General features: G+C 40.3%; 1 protein-coding gene across 1 annotated transcript in view; it reads left to right on the top strand.

The window, feature by feature from the left end:
• The window catches only part of LOC104618858 (serine/threonine-protein phosphatase 2B catalytic subunit alpha isoform), a gene marked incomplete at its 5' end in the record, with an annotated part of 50,180 nt that extends 26,121 nt beyond the window's left edge, over positions 1 to 24,059 (top strand). Inside the window, 5 exons of the mRNA XM_010284562.1 lie at positions 2,467 to 2,541; positions 12,005 to 12,089; positions 16,184 to 16,281; positions 18,994 to 19,023; positions 22,306 to 24,059. Coding sequence (XP_010282864.1) covers positions 2,467 to 2,541; positions 12,005 to 12,089; positions 16,184 to 16,281; positions 18,994 to 19,023; positions 22,306 to 22,499 — 482 coding nt within the window. The remainder of the gene's footprint in view (positions 1 to 2,466; positions 2,542 to 12,004; positions 12,090 to 16,183; positions 16,282 to 18,993; positions 19,024 to 22,305) is intronic.
• Between the last annotated feature and the right edge of the window lie 761 nt (positions 24,060 to 24,820).

Raw genomic sequence — 24,820 nt, 5'->3', positions numbered from 1 at the left:
CTCTTTCCAGGCTATGATACCACTATGTTTCTGCTGTAGAAACGAATTTTAAGGCATTGCGGGCCAGAGGTACATTCACTGAATAAAATTCTTATTAGTTGTGCCTTTATAAGGTCTTGGTCATTCCTTTGGATATTGCTTACTGCTCAGGAGACCTCACAACAGACATGGTTACATCATGGTTACATTCTTCCTCAGCTGACCTTTCTGATGAGATGATGATGCGTTGCTTTTTCACCAGCAAACACAGAGCTGGTGATGCTAAGACCCGGTCTGGTTAACTGATTAGAGAGATGGCAAGCAGAAGGAAAACCTGCTCCCCAGCCCCTTCTCAGCCCAGGGCATACGGTGCCTCGTTGCTGGCGAGAAGACTCTAAAGAACATAAATAATGTTTCATTGAAACACGATGTTCTTGATGTTGCCTGAAGACAACTTCATGCAACGAATGGCAAGCACACAAAAGGCATGAAAACACTTTGGTCTAACATATTAAATGAATACATAATGCAAACTGCTTAAACCCCAAGTCATTTTATTCAGGGCCCAAGATGACGCTTTTGCTTTGATCCATCCATTATAGTGTATTGCTGCAACAGCAATTACTGCCAGAAAACTATAATAAACTCTTAAAAGCTGCTTGGAATAACAGTTCTCTTTTAATAGACAACTGGAAATACAGCCAGCTGTGGCTCTTACCTGCAGTCATGACCGGCTTTGTTTTCAGCTACTCTTTTGTACAACGAAAGCCTCTGGTGAGATGCCTGAGGTCTCTGTGAACAAAGCAGATAGACAATGAAATAGGGATTAACAAAGAATAGACAGCTGTTTCCACTAATGGAGACATTACATAATCCACACTGACGCGTGTTGCAGGCTCTTGTGAAGCAGATACAAACGCTTTCATTTTCTTTGGCCATAAACTCAGCCAGGCCATTTTTAGGATGGGCCTGTTCTCCATACACATTGCAGTCCTGTAAGATGTTCTGTAAGGTCATTTTTTCAGAGGCTTTTCATCAGTGGTCTCCTCAGGTGGGGCTGCAAGATGTACTGTCAGATTTGTTGAGGTTCTGAGACCGTGGACGTTCCTCCTTCTTTTTTCTTATTTGTTTGTTTGGTTTTTCTCCTTCATGTCTTCCCAGTGTTTACTCTTACCAAGTGCTTTGACATTTTAGAGCCCCGAGAAATGAAATCAGTGTTTTCCCTTTCTCTGCAAAACCAAACTCATGGATGTAAGGGTCGATGTTCTACACTGCTTTTTATTTATTTCCTTTTTTTTATAGATACTTTTTTTTTTCCCCTCAAAGGGCAACCAAGGTAGGAAGCTGTTAGTTTCACTGGTCGTTGTTAATGTGGAAAGTCTTTCCACTAATCCTGTCAAAGGAAAATGTTAAATCGTTCACTAAGGTAGGAAAAATACAGCTTTGTCCCACCCTTCTAATGTTCCAAGCCATCATAGTTGTCACAGAAGAGGATTTTAATAACCACTTGATTAAAAAAAATAAAGTTTCAACCTGTGTAGCTAGTGCAAGACTAGACATGCCTGGTAACCCTTTTAATGATGCTTACTACATGTAGATGTAGTGGAGTTTTTCTCAATCTGCTAATGATTTCACATTTTACCTTGTAACTTTGGCTCTTTTGACCTTTTAATTACATTTCCTTGGTTGTGATTTTTGCTGGGGTTTTCTTTGGCTGTTCTTACTTTGGTTAGTGTCTCACTATTGCCTTTCCAGAAGGAGCTGGGACCAGGTTAAGGGTAGCCTGAGGCTGACCCTTCTGTGCCCAAATTGCAAAGTAACAAGCTGAATATACTCTGAATTCACTAATAATGATGTCTCTATTGACTATAGAATAGTTCTGTCTGAAAGGGACCCACAACGATCATCTAGTCTATTTGTCCTGGATTTCAAGGGACACTGCTCCTTTGAGGATGCTTTACAAGGGTTAATGTTTTGTTGACCTGAAAGTATAGTGTCCAAAACCTGGATAAATAAATAAATGTTCTATGATCCCTCTTGCTGTAACTTTTTCAATTGAAGTGTCATTCCATTTGCTGAGCAGGGAAATTAAATCCTACTGCAATGTAGGAGCAAGAGGAGAGTGAGCAGTTCTGTTGTCCAAGTTGAGTGAAAGGCAAAAATGTATTGAGGGGGAGAGAACAAAAGTTACCTAGTTGGTTGGCAATTGCAAAAAGAGAGATGTGAACACTTTTTTTTTTTTTTAAGGTCCATTTGTTGTGGTGTTCATTGTATTTGGAACAAATCTTATGGAAACCTGTACCTTTTATTAACTACAGAAGACACTTCAAGCTTATATTATTACATGCATAAAACAAAGTCATGTTGTTTAAAAAGTGGGTGCCATTTCTGTACTGAATTTTCATTAACACTACTACAGCTAGAGTTTGCTTTCTGACAGACCAGCAAAGCTTAATGTCAACATTTTGCATTTGTTTTCCGTTTTAGTGACAGAGATGCTGGTAAATGTGCTGAACATCTGCTCAGATGATGAATTGGGGACAGAGGAAGACGGGTTTGATGGTAAGAGCCTTCTGCCCTTGGTTGAGATTGTTTGCCTTGAAACTACTTTAAAAGTTTATTTACTAACCCTGGGATAATTTTCTGAGTCCTGTATAAGTTCTGTGCTGCTGAAAGCAACTGTTGTGCTAGACGCCAGCGGATTTGCTTACCCTGCATGCTTTGGAAAGCATTAATGGATCTTCTGCCCTATTCAAATTCTTTCCTTGGTCTCACTCTTTTGGTTAAAAAAAAATGTATTTCCCTCCATGAAATCTGGGTGGTGTTGTCACGAAGGGGTCAGATGTTGATTTCATGCTTAAGATCCCAGGGATTCCCACAGAAAGTTTAATTATATCAATGAAATGATCTTAAGCAAGTAAGCTTCTGCAGAACTCCTTCCAGAACATCAGTACCACAACGTTGGAAGACTTGTTCTTGAAATATTTCATTAGCCACCTCTATTAATGCACTTGTGTATCTAAAATGTTTAAGAAGCAATGGAATCTATAAAATTAGATGCCCAAACACAGAAAATGTTCCGACCTGACACTTCTGTTAAAAAGAGAGGAATGGTCACTTCTGTTTTCATTTGTGTTGGAGTTTATATGATGTAAGTTGCCTTGTACCTGTTGTTTTGACTGTAAGCGATACTTTATATCTTGCAATTTGGGGATTCTTAGCAGTCAGTTTATTTTATAAGACAAATTTTCTGTTAGGCTGTGCAAGAATAAATTGCAGCTCTCCAGAATGTCCCTTCTCAGTTGAGCAAAAAAAATCCCTTGCATGCCTAACATTCTTACTATGAATGCTTTCAGTGTTTAAAAAAAAAAAAAAAGGTAGTAAAAATACAGAAATATTACAAAATTTAAAAAGAACCTTGAAAAATCTAGCACTACCTAATATTCTCAAGATGTTTGTAGGTAGAATAAATGAACAGGGAGAATGGAGAACTTTCAAGTGAGACAAATATTTAATGAAGTTGTAATTAATTATTAAACTTCTCTCTCAAAATCTTTATTTTTAATCTTTGGAAGAGGAAGCTAGATCACAGGTTTTGACAAATGTTTTCTTTTGCGATGGAGAAGAAGGGTATGGATGATACTGCTTTAATTTTACTCTGAAAAGCCAGATGGAATTCCCTGTTCTGCATCCGCCATGGAGTGTGGACGTGAACAATTATCTTGCAGGACTTGGGACAAAGACTGAATTTATTGAAACCAGTAATCAGTGGAGAGAAGAAAACACCTGTTTGAATATTGTGCCCAATTTTTGTCTCATGAAATTTAAATAAGTAGCTACTGTGTAATTAAAGCAGCGTGTGAAACAGTACAGAGCCATACAGTGAGTAAAAACTGTGTCAAATTAAATACAGTAGCAACAAGACCATGTGCTTAAAACCCTTGGCTCAAGAAAGCACTTAAGCGCAGGCTGAAATCCCACCGAATGCGATGCCAAAGCGAAGGCTTTATGGGAAGGATTTTTAAATTAATTCAGCGTTGGCCTAATACCTTCTTGTAAAGTTGTTCTGCAAGCCTCCATTGAGCATCCAGAGGCCAGCGCCTGTAGCCCTTGGCTAACGTTCCAGCACGCCAGCGTTCACAAGCTGAAGTTGCAGTTCAGGAGCCCGTTTTCAAAAGCAGGGTCAGGGGTGGGGCGGCGTTCGGGGTCTGCAGGGATGGCAGCCCTCTCCGGCTGCAGGGGGTCTCTGCGTCTGCGGCGGTTTTTCTGGGAGGAGGGCGAACCCCCCCACCCTTCCCCGTCTCCTCGGGAGTTTGACCAGGACGCTGCTCCAAACATGGTGTGTGCAGCGTTGCGGGTGTCCGAGCAGGGAGACGGGCTGGAAATCCTCTGGGCTTGCGTGTGTGTGTGCGCTGCATAATGGTATCTAATGGCGTTAAAGTTTCCAGAGGAGGAATCACTAAACCGTTCCTGGTACTGTGATGCTAACGCTGTTGTCTAAGTCTGCTTTCAGGGTTTTTTTTTCTGTACGAATGATTTCTCTGTGTAAAACATTCCATTAAGGAAGACGTTAGAAATGTCGTCTCCTTTAGCATGTGTAGCTAAAACCAGAGCTGGCATACGGTCACGTCTGCTTTCCCGGGTAATCCCCTTAGAGCTGTAAAATGGGATCTGTGGCACTGGTGCTGCAGCTCGCTGTGGGTGCCCACTGGTACCGCCGGCCCGCTGGAAGCGGTGGGCTCGTGGGGGTCGTGCACATGGAAGACGCTGAAACTGCTCAGCAACAACCCAAAACATCAGCACATTATCAACAGTTTCTCATCCCAAATCCAAAACACAGTCTCACACTGGATTCTGTGAAGAAAACCAGCTCTATCCTGGTTGAAACCAGGACAACATGGAAGACGCTGAAGGAGATTGGGGCATAAAAGTAAATTTGAGGGTTGATTTTAAATTTGAAGAGTCTGGTACCTTTAATGATTTCCTGGTGGGTTCTGATTTATTATCTGTACGACAAAGAAAAATCTTCTTCCTCTTGGAGGTAGTTGAGTTACCTTTCTTATTATTTTTTTTCTCCTTAGAGCCTTGTCTTTTTGGGAGAGAAACTACTTTTGTGTTCTTGATGAAACAGACTGGAATGATTATCAGCTCAAAACTGTATCTGTAAGGGCTGTATATTGACAGTCTTGTGGAAATGTTGAACTACTACTATTCTTCTTCAATAATTTTTGTCCAGCTTCCTTGGAGGACTGCAGAAGTACAGCCCTGTTTTCCCACTGACATTTTTCTTTAGCAGTATTTCCCGTAGAAGGAAATGCCTGATAATCTGCAACAGCAGATGAATTTTGTTTGATGGAATGATTCTTTAAAATCATTGCTTATTTTTATATCATCAGTAGTTTTCAGGGCTTGCTGCTGATTCCATTTCTCTCCTTGCAGTTTGAACATGCCCTGACCTGGGTTCCCACATGTAATGAGAATGATCCATCACTATGGTTTGCACTGATCATTCATTTGTTATCTTCTCTTACAGTTTCTTGCCCTCTGTCTTCCCCTCTCACTTCCCCCTTCAAAACAAAGCCCCATCAGTATTGCCTGACCTCACTGCATGGTGTTCTTTTTTCTAAAATTATTATTATTATTTTTGGTTCTGAGTCATGCATGTTGCATCTAGCCGTGAGCAGGATGCTCAACAGCATGTGTTCCCTTCCCCCCCCACACTTCTTTTTTTTGCTTAAGGAGACACGTGGGGATCTGATCAATTTGTTGTAGGCAGTTTCTGTGCGTGCTTGCCTGAATAGCAATCGTAGTGCCCTTTGGTTTCACTTGCTTTAAAAATGAGAGGATATGATAGGTCAAGTTTTCTTATTTCTGATAGTTTCCTCTTGCTGTACTTTCTCTTTCCTGTTTGGTGCAACATAATCTGATCCAGCAAAAAATGTCTCGGGTTAACGTTAGCTCGTGTGCTGTATGGTTAGTGCATCAAACATATCACTTAGCAACAGGAGCTGCAAATGCTTCCACCTAGCCAGCATGTAGGGTCCTGGTTTATTAGCGACATTTCTGGCCTCATGCATTTGATTGAAAAAAGTAAGCTGCTAATTAAAAGGGTGCAATAATGTAATAGACAACTTGACGCAAGCGCGCTGCTTGCTTTCTGCGCATCGCTATCGCGATTTGGCGTAAAGACGCTCCTAAATCACCTGCATTCATTTTTGTATTGCCTTCAGCACTGTAGCTCACAGCCTTCTCCTGGAGAAGCCGCTGCCACACCGCTAGCCGCAGCACTGCGGCTGGCCCCGGCAGGGGGCGCAAGACGCCCGCCGGCCACCCCGCTAGCCGCAGCACTGCGGCTGCCCCGGTACGGTGCCGTAGTCTGAGCCCAGAGAGACTGACCAAGTCGAACACCTCCCGCCACCAAAACCGGGATCAGCTGTGGGCAGGGGCGTAGCCACAGGGCCGTGCCACAGCCCCGCGGTGCAACGAACTGCAGCTGGGGCGAGCCCTGCGCCAGCGAACGCAGGGGCCGATTCCGGCGAAGCAAAAGCCTCCCCAGTAGGTCTCGGTTACCTACCAATGCCTCGGTCAAGGTGTTCGTGATACTAACAGGGCAGATGAGAGAGTCTTAGCTTTTCAATGAGTTAATTTTTAACTAGGAGAGAAATGGAGGGTGTTTCCCACCGGTTTATGCTTGTTCTTCCTCTAAACCGGCAAGGTCGGGCTACCTGCCTGTCCTCTGTGAGTTGGTGGCAGAGCGACATTTTAATGTGATCTTTTTATTCATTCATTCATTTATTCGGCCAGGTGTAGTTGTTTCCGAGCCCAAAGCATTTTTCATGTGAACCACACTACAGCATCTTGGTGTGCTCTGCCTCTGGACCCAGCTATCGGTGTGCGCGAGGTAACCAGCGCCCTCAAAACCACGTCTCGCCCTGCAGGTGTGCCTGGGCACAAGCTGCTGCACTGGTCTTGCTCTCAGAAATAGTGGATTTTCAAATGCAATACCTCGTACCACGGTGGTGGTCGGATTTGATAACTGTAATCTGCTGGACCGTTTGAACAGATGCATGTGTGCGGTAGATAGCGCAGATTTTGGTAGACGTAGCAGACTCATCTATGGTGGTAAGCTATTCTTTCAGATATCAGACGTAAACAAACTGGAAGAATTATCTTGATTCCTTGAAGAAAAGAGGTGTCATCAGGCAGGCACACCCCAAATAAGCTCGGGGGGGGCTGCTTTGGAGAAGCGATTGATCCTTACCAAAGCAGCTGCAATAACGTAGGAGAAAGTATGCATTCAAGGGGTGCTAACACCAAGGCAAAGCTTCGCTGCTCGTCTTCTGCCTGCATGTTGGTTTCCTGCAAAACCTACTAACAAAGCTTTAAGCTGAAAAGGTTTGGTTTCCCCCCCACACACCATTGTTCTCAATCTGATTCTTTCCTTTTGGATTTTCCCTGCCTAATTTCTTTCTTTTCTGTTTTTCAGACGTTACTTAAACATTGCATTTCCATTGATGTTGTCAAATGTTCTGTATTCTTTTTTTATTTTCATTCTACAAACATCACTGATCTTTTTCTTTCCCCCCTCTTTTGGAATTCATAAGAAGATCCCATTCATGCACAGAAGAAAGGTATTCAATAAGTTGGAAGGCTTAAGTTTCATTGATTTTTCCTAATGCTTAATTAGGTAATATATAAAATATTAGGATACCAGTGAGAAATTTGGGGTTGGCTCTTTTACTCAGTATTGTTTTCTAGCTGTTCAATCCTACATCTCAGAATATTTTCAGAGTTTATGGTCTTTTTTTTCATTGTTCTGCTTCTTAATCTGAAGGTCTAAATTACATTTCACATAATTCCTACATATAAGCTTCCAAGATCTGTGTTTGGATACCACAAATCCAAAACCCAATAGAACTTGTTAAATTACTGAAATAAGATTCAGCGCTTTTATTCTACCTCCCAAATAATTTGTCCACTCCAATTTTAAACTTAGCTGTGTTCGTGATGTGTTTTTTAAGTTCCTTCATGCAGGTGGGGTTTGTTTAGATATTGAAAGAAAAATAAAAAACTTAAGAGGATATTGAGCAATGTTTGCAAAGGCTACAATTAACCATTTTATCCATAGTCAGCTCTCAAGTTATGACCCGTTTACTTTCGCATAAGTGTATGTTTAAATGTAGCTGAAATAATTCATAAGGATTTGCAGTAATAGTGAATTTCAGAATACTAAACTGGAGTATTCACACTTGAAATGTGAGTCTAAGATTTAAGTGTAAATAGTTAGGGAATCCAAATAGTATATCAGGTTAGTAGTATTCAGTCAAAACTAACAAGGCAACAAAACAGTGTGAATATCAGGTGCATTATTTAGCAAATAATGTTTAAAAAAAACAAATAGGATAAAATAATTACTAATCTTTAAAAAACAGAGAATATTTTAAGGCATTTTCACAGATGTTACAAATTAGGAAATTCAGTGAAGACCACAACCTTTTTAAGTTTATTTTTAGTAACCTTTCATGTGTATTGATGAGAAACAAAATGCTCCCTTTGAGCTTGTTGTATTTTATTATTAAGTTTTTTTTTTAACATTCTTACTTTATATTTAAGTATAGGGCATTGTATTTCACTTTAGTCATAAATTATATTTTGAGTTTTCAGTTCTCAACTCTTCTGGAAGTTAAACAGTTACTGAAAAACTCAAATATACTTAACAAAATCTACTAGAACTGTATGGGTTTGTAATAAAGAAATAGAGATAGTGACACAGAGGAAAAAAAAAGACAAACTGTGTTTAAGTGCTTTCAGGGTAAAAAAAGGATGAAAACTGTGTCTCATGTATCTTCAGAGTGCAATTCAGTGAGATCATAGGAACTGAGGCAGGAATATACCCTCTCTATTTCCTGAAGAACCCAACTGAATTAATTGCTGTTTAATTTAAATTTTTCATTAAGCTGTTATGAATATATTATATTTAATTCAGATACAACTGAATTACAGCTGTTTCTGCCACTCCTTAGTGTCTAAAAGTAGACATTTATGCCTAAGACTTTATATCTTTATATTTTTGTCTTTATATCTTTTGTATCTTTTCTTTAAATTTTCATCTTTACATGTGGGAGATTTGAAGCTATCGTTCTGAGCATAGTTTCTTTTAGTTTGAACTTAAAGATACAGGCTCATAATTTCAAGACTGTCTAGGAGGACAATTAGAAACGCTTATAAATTGCGCGTTTAATAGCTGCCTAGATACAGGCTCATAATTTCAAGACTGTCTAGAAGGACAATTAGAAACGCTTATAAATTGCGCATTTAATAGCTGCCCCAAAAGATGGATGCATGCAGAAGTAGCACGTGTGATTGTAAGACATCTAGTTTACGTTCCTAAGCAGACATATGAATGTACCCCAGCACTTAAGCATACAATTATCAACATTTGAGTGTGCAGACTGTGATAGCCGTGAGTACAGATGAGGTGGCTCATGTGGACTGTTTGTACACAGGCTGGTCAGGGACACACGACCCCACAAGCAGCTCTGCTACAAGTTTAATTGTAGTTGAGAAATCTGCAGTAGGAAAGGTGACAGTGCCTGATAGTAGAGCTCCGGCGCTACCATCAGCAGAGAGAGAATCGTAGAACAGTTTGGGTTGAAAGGCACCTTTAAAGGTCATCTAGTCCAACCCCCCTGCAATAAGCAGGGACATCTTCTACTAGATCAGGTTGCTCAGAGCCCCGTCCAACCTGGCCTTGAACATTTCCAGGGATGGGGCATCTACCACCTGTCTGGGCAACCTGTTCCAGTGTTTCACCACCCTCATTGTGAAAAATTTCTTCCTTACATCTAGTCCAAATCAACCCTCCTTTAGTTTAAAACCATTACTCCTTGTCCTATTGCTCCAGGCCCTGCTAAAAAGTCTGTCCCCATCTTTCCTATCAAACTCCCTTTAAGTACTGGAAGGCTGCAATGAGGTCTCCCTGGAGCCTTCTCTTCTCCAGGCTGAACAACCCCAACTCTCTGAGCCTGTCCTCATAGCAGAGCTGTTCCATCCGTCTGATTGTTTTTGTGGCCGCCTCTGGACCCACTCCAACAGGTCCATGTCTTTCCTGTGCTGAGGGCTCCAGAGCTGGACGCAGGACTCCAGGTGGGGTCTCATGAGAGTGGAGTAGAGGGGCAGAATCACCTCCCTTGACCTGCTGGCCACACTGCTTTGGATGCAGCCCAGGACACAGTTGGCCTTCTGGGCTGCGAGTGCACATTGCCGGCTCGTGTCCAGCTTTTCACTCACCAGCACTTCCAAGTCCTCCTTGGCAGGGCTGCTGTCAACCCCTTCACCCCCAGGCTGTATGGATGCTGGGGGTTGCCCCAACCCAGGTACAGGACCCTGCACTTGGCCTTGTTGATGCGTGGAGAAAACTGAAACTGAGAATTATTACAGAATTGGCTCCGAGAAGTACCCAGCAAATCTGTGTAGCAGCGTTGGACCTTTCCAGCACTGCCCAGAGCGGCTGGGACCTCATGGAGGAGGAGCAGCACGTGAATCAGTGGCGCTCCTGAAGCAAATGGGACTTTTGCCAATTGAGTTCAGCAGAGCCCGCGTTCTGTGACGAGCCAGTTTGACTGAAGTCACTTTGCGCTCGAAATACAGCGAAGTCAGGTGTGCACAGCAAAGCCCCGTAGCTGTCTTCTGCAGCTTTTCACCTCTTGCATCCATCACCCACATTCAGCAACACCTTGGTCCTCTGCCTGGTGCTCAGCCGCTGCCTCAGCTCCCTGGGGCTGTCCCTTCCACTGCCATAACCAGTGCTATCATTTTTGGCCCTTTTTGCTATTTTAACTTCCATGATAAGGAAACTCTATAAAATGGATCGATTGGCTAGGAACTGAAAACAGACATTTTCATTTTTGTCCTTGAATTCTGGAGCAGCAAAGAAGGAAGCGTTACCTTGGTATAGTGATTTTCAGGTTGCACTCTTGAACCTCTGGGGCAGTAGTTGCCAGGCAGCGTCCACATGAGCTGAGGTTACCCATCATTCAGAAACCTTTGGGAGAAGTCTTCATGCTGTATGTGGTTATGACTGTGATAATTAAGTGAAACTGGTTTACTGAGTATAACATGGCATTTTCTTGGGGACGCGAGGGGTTCTTCTTAAAAGGAATTCCTCCTCCTGATAACTTAGTACTATTTACTTTTCCCATTCAGGTGGTTCTCTCTTGGATGCACAGATAATATTCTAGGTTTTGATGATATTCCAGTAACAAGTTCACATGCAAATTTAGCTAAACTGTAGTCTCTGTTCTAGTATATGGGTTTTTTTAAAGGCAGATCATTGTGCAAGTTCACAAATTTCAAAGTAATTATAATTTTGAGTTCTCCATAGCAGTGATGAGAAGGAAATTGCATCTATGGAACTCTCCTAACCACTGCCGGCCAGCACAATCCCTACCATTTCATGCTGGTTTTCAGGACTCTGCCTTTAGGTTTTATAACCATTTTAATACTTTTTAACTAGGTATAGGAAAACCCTAACTGGACCCTCTTGGCCAATCACTTCTTTTTAGAAAATTAAGTGAAACTTGATTATTTTTCACTTAAAATGATAAGATTATGAAATACACTTTAACTCTGTTGTTTATTCTTTTAACTCATGTTTTTGGGAACTGTTCATATTGAGTATCTTTTGGGAATTTTGACTATTTCCTACAAAACCTGTTTTCAAAAGAGTATGGTCTCTGAAAATGTTTTTGAAATGGAAAATTAGCTTGCATTGATGGAAAAAATGCAGCTTTAATAAGCAGCAGGAAAAGGATCACATCTCTAAAGGTACTAATAACTAGATTGTTCAAAGTGATCAGTCTTGAGCTGTACATAACAAAAAACCCCAATATTTTCAGTTTTGACTACAAATGTGGCTTAGTTTGGCAAACCGTGGCATTAATATGATGTTTGTTGTATTTAGAGTTCAGAATAGTGATGTATTGTTTACAAATCCCTATAACTGTTTTTAATGCGTTTTCCATAGGAGCAACAGCTGCTGCTCGAAAGGAGGTTATAAGGAACAAGATAAGAGCAATAGGAAAAATGGCTAGAGTTTTCTCTGTGTTAAGGTAAGGTTTTGTGCTGTTTCAGATTTTTTTTGATGTTAAAGGACATCTTTGAAGGATTACTTAGAGTACTTTTAATCAGACAGCAAATTTGATATTTTAGTATACCACCCAACTGAGTTTTACTGGAACCTTTTAAAGATTGTTTTAATCATACAATACTACTGTTTATTATGGCTCTGAGTAATATTCTTCCTGAGGGCTTTTGCTGAACACAAAACAGACAAACAGAAGACATCAGCAAAGAAAATTGCAATTACCCTTTTTTTTTTTTAAAGACTTTTGCTCACCAAGTGTACTAATTAACTCTTAGCCACTGTGAGGCAAGAGTTAAATGTGGAGAAAGGGTATGTTGCACATCATGTCTCATTAAAAGGGAATCCAACTGTTCCACTTTGTCACCCACAGTTGTTGCTACAGCCGTGAGTAAAGATGATTAAGGATGAAAGCTTTAGGTTCATTTAACTAAAAATCCAGGAAATCATTGTGCAGACAACAGCACCTCGTTACCTTGGGCTACACTCCCCCAAACACAGGAACATGAGCAACTAATTGCTTCCCAATGTTTAGAACTCTCCATCTGATGTCTCCGAGCAGAAGAGAAAACATGCTGTACTATGCTGGGCTGAGGTCTAAATATAGAAAATACAGTTCTTTCTCCCTTTCAGCAGAGGGTTTCTCACAAAACTGGATGTTGCTCTGCTGTAGTCAGTTTATGGCTATTATGGTTAGTACAAAATCAAGGGATTTTTAAAAAATGTGTTGGTATGATTGATATAAAAAAAAGGAAATAAAAATAGTTAATTGAAGAATACACTCTTAATTTCAGATTAAACTCTCAAACTTGCTTCATTTGAGACTATTCTGCAGCATGCAAGCGGTGGGCTGGTTGTCAGTGGGGCTTCAGGTGGACACAGCAGTTCGCCCACGCGTTGCGGATTGCAGCAGCATAGCTTTAAATAGCATACTGAGATGGAGGACTTTGTACTTGGGGTTCCCAAAATGTTCTATGTGAATTACTAGTGATGCACAAGCTACTTCAAAGTGGCAAAAGAGAAGTTGACATCATGCCTTTTCCCTAAGCAAGATGGAAGAGCAATCAAATATTTCCACCTGCTCCCCTGTACCAAGTCTGGCAGAGAGCCTGGAGCTGACATTGCCACCACCTTCATAAAACAGCATGATTATTTTTCTCTGATGATAGTGGAGCAAACAAAGTTTGGGAAACCTGGCTTCCTCCCATAACCTTGAACTGCAGCTTCGGGATCCCCTGTATTTTGTTGTGGAGCACCTTTTGAAATACAGGATTAATTCAACAGAAATGTGGACTACAATATGCAGAAGGACCTGAAATTGAATTTTGAATATTGTTCAGCTGATATATTTTGTTTTAATAACTTGTAGATGATTGACATCACCTATATGTCAAAGACTTTTTCAAAGGGAACTATAGGGCAGAAACTTTTCAGTGGTTTCAGGGATGGAAGAAGGGTACAGGGTAATTCTTGCACATGCCCTGTCTAAAGTGATATGCACAAGCCTCATAGCTTAGGGTTTTAGCACCGTTTGAAACTTTGAGCCCTCTTAAATTATTTCACAAAAAAACACATTTTAAGGCACTGATGGAAATCAGTCTTGATCTTTCCCTGAAAAGCAGTCAAATTCATCTCAAGAGTTGTTCATGAGACAATCTTTTACCCCTATCACATGCATCCAAAAATCTCCAGAAGACCAGAATAGACTCTATCTGGTAGAGGAGAAGCCAGTGGTTCACTCACTGAAGCTGCTGAGCCTTTTGCAGTTCTTAGTTACTGATTGACCGTAAAACTTTGCAGAAAGGACTGAAGATGAAGAGTATATTTGTTCTCCCTTATCTTTAACCAGCAAATACAGCGCATCCTTGCTGTGTTCGGAGGTGTAATCGGCAAATGAACAGGTACCTCCAATGGGCATTTTTGCTGACCAGGGTTCCAGGGGATGAGTGACGTTTCATCCCAACCACCACTGCACCCCCAGCAGTACCTTTTCTTCTCTTTTGCTGGGAAAAGTTGATTCTCCTCAGCTAGGTGCCAGGCTTCTAGACAGCAAAGATTACACGAGGTGAATCTTGCAGATACTGTTCCTATAGAATTGCCTGGGTTATTTTTTCTGTCTTGCCAGCACAATTCACATTTAACGCACAAATGTCTGATGGCTGTGTATAACCTTGCAAAGACTGGTGACACCATCATCTAAACCAGCCTATTTCAGAAACCTTTGAAGTTCCTGTTTGAATCATTGCTGGTTTATGAAACTTATTTCACTAATTCTTGAAAAATGTTTCCAAACAATCAGCACCTTATGTGACCACCTTCGAAGGACGCAGTCGAATGTCTCTTCTCCGAGCCGGAGTGGCCACCTTCCTCAAGGATGTAACCTGAGTGTGAGACAGATCATTTCAGCCACTTTACTCTCAAAATTAGATCTCAAAGTAATGTTGTATTGAGTTTCAAAGGTTATAAATGAGCTTTGCCGAGAATAACCATCATAGAAATATTGGCTTAAGCTCAGTGAAAGTTCTCATGATTCCCTGTCATTGCCTCTCTTCTCAAGTCTGACTTTTGTTCGGGTGTATTTAGACAGGAGGGAGGTAAATAAAATATTTAACCAGTTTCTTTTCCTTTTTTTAAAATGGAAGTAAAGGATATCAAATAGAAAATAGGAACACTGAAGGCTAAAAAAATCTCAAAATTTGTGATACAGAGAGTTCTTGGGAACATGTGGTTTAAAGATGGTAAAAATACAGTGAATAAACTTATCCTATGAAGGTGAAGCTTAAAGTCTCATTGCGGTTTAATAAAAAAACAAAAGAGAGATGAGAAGGGCTGAATTGAAAATGCAGATTATGCATTTGCTGGCAGAAGGAAATAATCAAGAGAAAGCAAAAATTTTGGTGTGTACTTCTTGATGATGAAAGTACTGTGTAAATTCTGGAAATATTTTGCTGTTGCATTAGTTCTAATTGCTTAGGAAACTTGCAAGGAAAACAGTCACAATTTGATTTTTACTATTACAGAAAGAAAACTGTGTACAAGGAGAATAATTTTCAAACTAAAAGTAGATCTTGAAGAGTATATGTAGTAGGTAACAAGAGTTGTTTGAAATATGTGAGTAATTCAGGGCACGTAGGTCTCAAGAAAATTGTAAGTAGTAGAATTGCTGAGAGACAGTTTTGATAGACAAAACCACATTATCCTCAAGTGAATGTGGAACTAAATTCTGTCTTTTTGTGCTTCCTTCAGCTTAATGTCATTATATATTTCAAAGTAAAGTACTTCAAAATAGGTTTCTCTAAAAGAATTGGGGTCAATTTTGCTGCTGAGAAAGTATGTCATCACAGACAGCATTACAGTGCTCATAGAAGGCTGTATTTAACGGCTTGCCTGGATAAAGCTGTTGTGTTCCTCTCACCGTATATTATAGACTATATGTGTTTGAAGACCGTCAAAACATATTTAGGTTTCCTAAAACATTTTTCTTGAGTCCACCATCACTTCTAGCATACAAAACTATTTAGAACAGTGCTAGTAAGGGTGGAAGTGCTTATTAATTTTAATGAGCTTTTAGCTGCTTTTCTTTTAAACGTCTGATGATCATGAATAAATAATGCACCTGACTGCTAGTATAGACAAAAGCAAAACAATTTAAGTTGATTTGGGACCACATGGTATAAGACACATAAACACATTGTTGGCAATAACTGCTCCTCTGATCCTCTTCCTATCAAGTTTGCAGTTTTATGTGTATATATTTTTATTTATTTATTTATTTTCAAATGTATGTCATACATTGTTTTGTAGATGCAGGTTATAGTATTAACTATAGTGGGAGTGTGTGTACGGTGTGGTGCAAAGGTGAGTGACTCACATAGCAGTAGGGGGAACTGCACTGGTTAACTGGTGCTGGTGTTATCACCGGATTCAGTCTGTGCCGGTAAGGAGATTGGAGATAACCAAATCATTGCAGGGCAGGTGTAGCTTAAGGTGTTTAAAACGTGTTCTGTGTTTAAAAAGACGACAGTTATTTACTTTTGGGTTGTGTTTTTTTTCCTTCTGCAGAGAAGAGAGTGAAAGTGTGCTGACGCTGAAAGGTTTGACTCCAACAGGAATGCTGCCCAGTGGTGTGCTCTCTGGAGGAAAACAAACACTGCAAAGCGGTAAGCATGTTTGCCTGTGTGTGTCATTATGTATAAAAAAACCAATCGGTTTTCAACTGCAGAACCCAAGAAAAATAACCACAGTCTTCTCAGAAAAAAACAAAGGACAGACTAAGACAGGCGGCTTGTTGTACTGGAGCATTTGTGAGCAGTTCATGTAAGGCCACTTCTCAAGACTTATTACGTACCACTGATTTTCAGAGAAAGAGGGGGGAAAAAAGTCCCTGAAAATCAACTGTTCAGAATGGTGGATCAGCACTGCATGTGAAGTGCGCTCTTTCCACAGTTTACAGCATCTTTTTGGGCTCTTTCAAGAGCAGCCTTTGATACACAGAGTACTGAAGGTTCAGCTTAGATAATGACACTCAAACTCTTATTTTATCTGATTTGTTCTTAGAGAATCACCAATGGAAAATAGCTCTAGAATTAGGTTTTCTCTCCTAGCAATTCTAGGTGACAGCATGAGAACAATTTCACTCTGATTTAAGCCCAAGTGAAGGGAGGCTCTTCAAACCACCGCACTTGCCTTGTAGACCAACACAGATTGACAGTTCAGTTTTATACCAAGTGCTTCTTGTTACAGGAAATCTGTAAGTCTATAGTAGGGCTGCCTTTGATGAAATACTCCTTTTGGAATAAGGAGCTGCAAAGCATTTAATTTACTACTGTAAGCTCTCCTTTTATTCTGTGTGTATTGCTGTAGAATATATTGCAGGCACACAAGAATGTGTCTCGCTTATTGAGGATCTGTTGGTGGTAGATGTAAGAAATAGAAATGCTTTATAACCTTAATACAGTCTCAGCCTCTTGTTTTCCTGTTTCCTTCCTGGAGCATTCTTTCTCTGTATTTTTCCCTTTACTGTCTCTGTTACCTAGAAGATCCAGGTATACGGTGGTAAACCTTCTTTTCCCCTTTTTTCCCTTCCCTTTTTTGGTTTTGATGACTTGTGTGTTACGGACATAGTAACGTTCTGCTTTGAAAATGCTGCAATATGATTCCATAGGATGCCTTTCTTAATGGGGTTGTGGTCTTTACCTAGGCTTTTCTCCGTATAGTTGCTTTACATTTGTCAGAAAATCTGGTCCAAGGAAACTGCTATTGTTGCCCTGGCAAAATATTAGGAATTGAAATGAATTTGAGAAAATTGTCTGAATTGTTCTTACAAAGGCTAAAAGGAAAATCTCCTCATACTGCAGTATTCTGGCTTAGTAAAACATTACTATACACAAGCTTCTGTGTTACTTAACATATAGTACCCCATTCGCCAAATAATCTGAAGTTTACATAGTTTCTGTTAAGCACACATTCATATTACCATATGTTTTAACAGAAAATATGAGTAGTATGTTCTGTTGTGGAACTATACATTTCAGTCGTAATTTTTTTCCTAATGTGTCAGTGCTGGTTTGGATCTCGTTATTCATTTTGATTTCTCATTCTAGTTTATCATGTTTCCTTTTCTTTTAAGTCTGCATTAATTTTGTTCCTTGATTTTTGCTGTCTCTTGCTCTGTAGCTTTGAGAGGCATAGGCTTACCTTGGTGCATGTGGGTTAGCTCCTCGTTTCCCCATGCAGCAAGATAATAGTATACATCTCTTAGTATTTATCTCAATCCATATTTAACATCCTAACTACAAACAAAAAATTGTTTGGGTTATATGGAGGATGAAAAAAGCTTTTACAAAGAGGAAAATAAGACCAAAAAGAAGGAGGAATTCGTAAAAGCTTGGCTGCTTGAGCTATTCTCTAAACCAGAGTAGTTCTTGAAAATCAAAATTTCTTTTTAAATATTTGAGCTGTACCATTGCTATATTGGATTGCATTTGCTGATTTGCATCAGCTTCTAAATCTCTGACCATAGAAGCAAATTCATACCAAAGCTAATGGGTAGAATTCAGATGAAATTACGTCTTTAAGAACAATGAATGGTTTCAAAACAGTGGTAATTCGTAAACACTGCAGCAACCTCCCAATTATAAACTTTTCTCCCTCTGACCAGGCTTTGCAATTCTGGAGGTCCAACAGCTTTCAGTCTTGTACCTGTGTCCATTGATTCAAATAAAATATTAGAAGAATGCTGTTTTCAGAGACAGGGTTGACAAAAAAAGGATATTTACAGCTGGAGCAGACCGGGCGAGATTGCAAGCAGAGGCACAGCTGTCTGAGCAAACTCTGTCCCGTGCTGTGGGGAGGTTTCTTTTAGTCAGACAAGAGAAGAAAAACATTCTGAGAAGTTGTGTATGTGGCTCTTTTGCCTTGTACTGGCAGCTAATACTTTTCAAGCTGATCTTGTAAGTGGTATGAATTTTGTGTGATGGCTTTATGCCATTTTTCATTCTCTTTTGACAGGGCAAATCAAACTGCTTTTATTCAAAGCTGGGAGAATTATACAATGACCTTTTCAGGTCAGATGTGCAATATGGAAGACATTTTCATTTTGTAGTTCTTTCGAGTCAAAAGAAAACTACTCAAATGTGTCTTTAAAAACTTTTAGTTTGTGAAACTTCTGCTTCAGAACAAACTATAGCTTAATTCAATCTGTGAGTTACTGTTTTTGTGTAAGCATTTCTGTGTATGTCTGTTTTGCCAAAATCCAGCACTTACCGTAACATTAGTGTTGTAGCTCCTTTGCTATTCACTGACTTGTTCTTAGAGTTAAAACCCTTTGCTCATTTTTCTCATTCGTTTTGCTACCCCTTTCTTCTCTTCAGCTACTGTTGAGGCTATTGAGGCTGATGAAGGTAAATTGGCCAGTCCCCTTTCTGTTGGTGCCACAACAGATAAGGGCTCTGCTGGGTGTATTCATTTTGCTGTAGCTTGTACAGATTGTGTGGGTGTTGGGCTAACAATTGTGGCTCGGTATTAACCAAAATGTAATTGCTTTAAAGGGGAAAATGTTTTTTGGTGGTTTTTTTCCGTTGCTGCTGTCGTGGTGGTTTTCTTTTTTTTTTCTCCTTTCTGGAAGTTACAATCACGTTGGAATTGCTGTATGTTGAACTGAGCACTGAGTAATGCCACAGGAGGAGATCAGGGGACTTGGATTTCATGGGACATAACTCGGCAGCAGCTCGTAAATGCTCTGTGACACATAGCGCAAAAGCCGTGCGCTTATCTCGCCTCAAACCATCCTCAGCCATCTCTGGTCAAGGAGAACACGCAGCTTTTTATAAAATTTTCTGGTTTTGTTGGGTTTTTTTTCCCTTTTTCTTTTTTGCTTCAGTTTGTTTCCTTTCTTTTAGGTCACTAGTAAAGAAATTTTATTGGTCTTTTGTTACACTTCAGCATGTTTCTGTTTCTCTTTAAAAGTAAAACAACATGAGACATTTGTCTGCAAGATGTCGGCTTCCTCTGGTAGTGGCAGTTTACACACTGGATATTTACATTAGAGCAACCATTAACACCAGCACCATTTTAGCTACAAATATAAAGTGACTGGCTGCCTCGGAAGATTACTGAACATTTGGTATCGAAAACTATGGTGCTTTATTGACAGACCTATAATTTAACGCGTAAGCAATTTTTAGTGCTACAGTTAAAACCTGAGTAAACATGTATTGCAACGTAGATGCGCAATATTCATTCAGCATTATGAAGTTTTGGAAGAAGAATTTTCAGAATTCCCCTTTAAAACAAAATTTTTCAGTTGTATTTTGTTCTTGCCCCTCTCAAATTTTCTGTGGGTTTTTTTTTTTTTTAGTTAATTAAAAAAAAAATAAAATCTGATGATTGCTGTCCGATGGTAAGATGTGCCCTTTTGGCCAGTTGAATTTGTTTTTTATTTTTGTAAAGCAGTGAATAAAATTACAGAACAAGCAAGTAAGAGAAAATACAACTGCTTTCTAAATAGCAGTGAGTAAGCTGCTATTTATGTTGGAATTATCTATTCCTATCGGCAATCTCTAATCTGCAGTGTGCATTCTCGTTGACAGTTTGGCTGTTTTCTGTGATTTTCTGTGACTATGTGTTGTGTTTTTAGTATACTCTCAATGTAAACTGCTAATACTCGTTGTCTGACCAGCAACTACAGCAGAGCACCTTCCTCAGTATTACAGACGATAACGTGTCTGCTTGAAACACAGTCGATTGAACGTGCCCCCAGTCCAGCAATATGTACCCTTCAAGTTAATTCTGGATTTGCCATCCTCGCTAGTTAGACACCGTAGCCATAGTCGTTAACGACTAGTCTACGTAGACGAAGCTAACGGTGGAGAAAATGGTTCGTCCTTTCCCAATTGTCCCTCTGCAGTTTGATTCAGGGCCCGGTGACACAGCGGGGCTGTGCTACTGGCAAGCTCCAGGACACAGCCAGTGTTTCAGCTTCAACACGGCCATCCGTTAAACTATTGCTTTAAGGGATTGGCCTGGGTGCTTGTTAGACATCTTCATTTTTGTGGTAGAAGATAAAGAACAAAAAACAAACAAACAAACAAAAAACCAAAACCAAAACAAACAAAAAAAAACACCAAACCTTGAAAAAACTCACTGTAGGGCCTGTTCTGTTTTTCACTGCTCCATCCCTGCTCACTTGACTAATCGCCACTATGCTGTTGTTGTTTTTCTGAGTTGAAATATAATACATTTTAAAACCCATGCACTTCACGAAGTCCCACTATAATGTTTGTGAAACTGGCTAAGGAACTAAATCCTGAGGCAAACAGGATCTATCCATTTTCACAGGAACGGTTGATAAAAATATCAGCATGAAAACGCTTTCCTCGCTCCCCCCCCCAAAATGCAAAGAGTGGTAGCTTGGTACCAGGGATGTTCTGGGGTTTTGGGTATGTTTGCTTTATTTTTTTTTTAACAGAAGTTACCAGCTTGTCCAGAGTCGGGACTGCATATTGGAAGGAGAGCAGGAGTACTTCGGGGTAAAGAGAAGATAAAGGGAGGGAAGGAATATTGAATTTGATCTTTGAAACTCCCCTACCATTTTCTCCCCAGGGAGTTGGCAGTTTCCTGGTACTAACACACCATTTCTGCTCTACGGCATGTTAAGATAGTCATAGCAAAAGTGCCAGTTCTGGAAGTACAGTGCATTGATTTGGCGCAGATGAGAGAAAAGCACGCAGAAGGCTGTGACAAATTAGCTATGGAGCTGTGACCGCTGTTTGCCTACGGTGCTTTTTTCTCTTTTGCTTTAAATCTAAAGACCTTCACCTCTTCAATTAAAGACAGAAGAAAAAAAAAAAACAAAACCCCCAAAAAAACCAAAATCACACTCTACAAATACATTCCCCAGCCTGTGGCTGCCTTCTGAGGTTGGTGTGGCCTCACCAGTGTCGCCGCTGAAGGTCAAAAGTCCTCAGGTTCAGTTGGAACTTTGCTCCTTTGTCAGTGCGTTTCCAAAGTTAAATGGTACAGATGTGCCAAAATGACGGTATCCCTGGTCCGTGTTGCACGGCGTTACCGCTGTTTGACTCAAGCTGCTTCCTAGAAGTCCAGGGAGGTGTCGGGGAGCGTAAGTGCCCCGAGTGATGGACTAGCAGCTCGCCTGTGTTGAGAGCATAAGGCCCCAGATCTCCCATTGCTTTCACGTATATTCTGCAGACTGGCCTCGCCGTGTCATCGCTATCGGTAACTGGCCAGCGCTTTTTCCCCTGGTCTTTGAAAGTTAAGTGGGAGTTTTGCCTGATTAAGGGTGTTACGGCGAGGCACGATGTCTTTAAGGCTGTAAGTGATGACAACAAATGCTAGCTCACCGGCTCACGGCTGTGCCCTAAGCATGGTTCCTAATTGCAAACTGTAGTTTCATGTCAGCTTCTTGGCATTTTAAGCTGAACCCCAGTGGACAACAAAATATTGGAAGTTGCTGGGGAAAAAAAAAATAGTTGTGTTGCAAGAGACGGTGGTGGTTATCCCCCCCGCCCAGCTCTTTCTGAGTACGGTAAGGAGTCGGTCGTGTTGTCAGATCTTCTCGTTGCCGCCTTCGCAAAGAAGGACTTTCGCACTCATTGCTAAGTTGGGGGAAAAGCTGCCGGGAGTTTTACCTTGCTAATTTTACTTTTTAATAATCCTTTATTTAGCTATCAAAGGATTTTCACCCCAGCATAAGATCACTAGCTTCGAAGAGGCCAAAGGCTTAGATCGAATTAATGAGCGAATGCCTCCGCGCAGAGACGTGCCATCCGATGCCAACCTTAACTCCATCAACAAGGCAATCTCCACAGAGACTAATGGCACGGACAGCAACGGCAGCAATAGCAGCAATATTCAGTGACGGCTGCCTGGGAGGGGGGCTGAGCTGCGGGGTGCGATGGGGTTGCTGCGCATCAGCAGTGGGATGTTCTTGCCTCTGATAATAGCTTACTTGCTCTGGGGGCCAGGTGTTGGATTCAGTTTACAAAAATCATCTACGAAGAGATCGTCAACTTTAATTTGGGGGGGAGGGAGGAGAGACACCTCCTTTGGATATGCCTTTAAAATGCTTGTAGAAAAATGAAAGCTTGTGCTGGTATATATTGCAAAGTTAGGGGAATGAACATGTTTTCCTACTGCATTGGGAACGTCTAGATATGTTACTGAAAGGCCTTTTATTATGTTACTGGACATGAAAACTTTGTTTAATTTCTTACTAACTATCGTACGTTTACAGTTGCAGCACTAAACATGGACAACATCGAAACATTTTTAACAAAATGTACAAACTAAATAAGGACTATTTATTGATAATGTTTTGCTACTCTTGTCAGACAATGGCTATGAAATAAATTAGGCAGTCTTTAAAAATACAGCGGGAAAAAAAGAAAAAAAAAAAGAGAATGTTGGAAATTTGTTTAAAATGCCAAAAAAAAAAAGATAGAGAGAGAGAGTGAGAGAGCGAGAGAGCGCGACAGTTTAATTTTGTACAGATTATGCTTACCTCAGGTTTCTTTAGTGTGCTTCAATGCCCTTCTTTAAATATAACACTTATCTTACTAATTTGGCAGCAATTATCCTTTTCTTTGTTTAAAAAAAAACTGGAATAATGATAACATATATCTTTTTTTTGCTGTTTATATTTAGGGGGGTTTGGTTTGGGGGGTTTTCTGGGTTTTTTTGGTAAATCAAGTCTTGGTTGTGGCTTGCTGAATTTAAATATTTATGAGTGGTGCATTTTTAAGTATAGTGAACAAGACACCATATTAAGTGCAGTGAAAAGCATCTATATTCTGTAAAAATCTGCCTATGCATGTTTTTTAAGAAAAAATGGCTGTATAGGCCTGTATGGGACTGTAATGCGCTTAGTGGTCTGACTTATACTGGAAATGTATGTATACTGGCGTACTTTATATTCTCTAAAAAAAATGCTTAATGCCTTTGAAATTTTGTAATCAAAAAAAAGCTTTGAAAAATCTAAGGGGAGAGTATTCTTAAAGTTTTTAACATAAGCTTGTCAGTGCACATATAGATGGGTAGCATGTTTAGCAAACCTTGTGAAATTTAAATAAGTTTGTAGTTACATGTGAAATTCTAAATGCATGATAACTGTTAATGTCATAATGGTTTAGTCATTTTGTTCTGTTCTGTCATGTGCCACGAAATGTGTAATTTTTTCACTTTTTTCCCTTTGTATATCAGTTACGGGTTTCAACTGGTTCATTCTAAAAAAGAAAAAGAAACAAAACAAAACAGTCCATTGATATTTTTTAACAATTGTATAAGTGCCCAAGTAATTCACTACAGCCTACAGCCTTGCCTTTGTAATTTGACTTCGAAATGTTGGCAATCAAAGCATGCACTTGTAACAATGAAAGAAGCATTTTATATTACTACTCAATAAAAATGTGCATGAACTTAAGCGCTCTTCCCTTTCTTGCTGGCTCAGTCGCAGAAGTGCCCGCGGGCACACGTGCGGGTGCGCTCGTTGCTCTCTCTTGCTTTGGACAGGAGAAGACCGTCGGTGTAAGAGAAGAATGACTCGTTTCACGATTCAAGGTCAGTTCTATGCTAAGAAAAAAAATTCAGTTATTACCCAACTGTTTTTTGCTAGTGAACGTCTGCAGACTTCCCCCAGGTTCTGGTGAGAAAGTTGGGTTTTCACTAAAATGAGTAGAATGTAGCCCACAAATAGAGGGCAGAAGAAAACGTGCCCTCTGTGCGCTTTCCCCGCCTCATCTGGAGCGCTTGAAAAGGTCAATTAGTATCATTTACAGTCTTCCTCTAAGGGAAAAAAATTTCAACAATTTCACATTTGACATCCTCTTTTAGTCAGAGGTGAGCTGTCAGAGCTCTGCCTTGTTCTCATTTTCTCCCTGACTGTGCTCAGCATCTTCCCACCGTCCGTCATCCTGCGAAGAACGGAGGGACGATGCCAAACGGTGCAACGTTGTGGGTACCGCTGTAGTCCTCCTTTCAGGTGGCGTTGTTACACGTTGGCTTGGTGCCCGCTTTCTTCTGCGGTTTTCCAACTTCAGCTCTTGTTTAATTTTGGCAGAATATGACAGGTGGCAAAAATAAAGAGAACGGGACTAGGAAGCCGGATCAATTTTAGATTTCAATTTTTATTTCAGATTGCATAGAAATATAGTGCAGGGGAGAGACACGCAGAGTCCAACCGTT

Source organism: Phaethon lepturus, unplaced genomic scaffold, assembly GCF_000687285.1.
Source record: "Phaethon lepturus isolate BGI_N335 unplaced genomic scaffold, ASM68728v1 scaffold13603, whole genome shotgun sequence".
NCBI lineage: Eukaryota > Metazoa > Chordata > Aves > Phaethontiformes > Phaethontidae > Phaethon > Phaethon lepturus.
The sequence above is the reverse complement of the archived record's forward strand: the minus strand, read 5'-3'. Positions and strand labels throughout refer to the sequence as shown.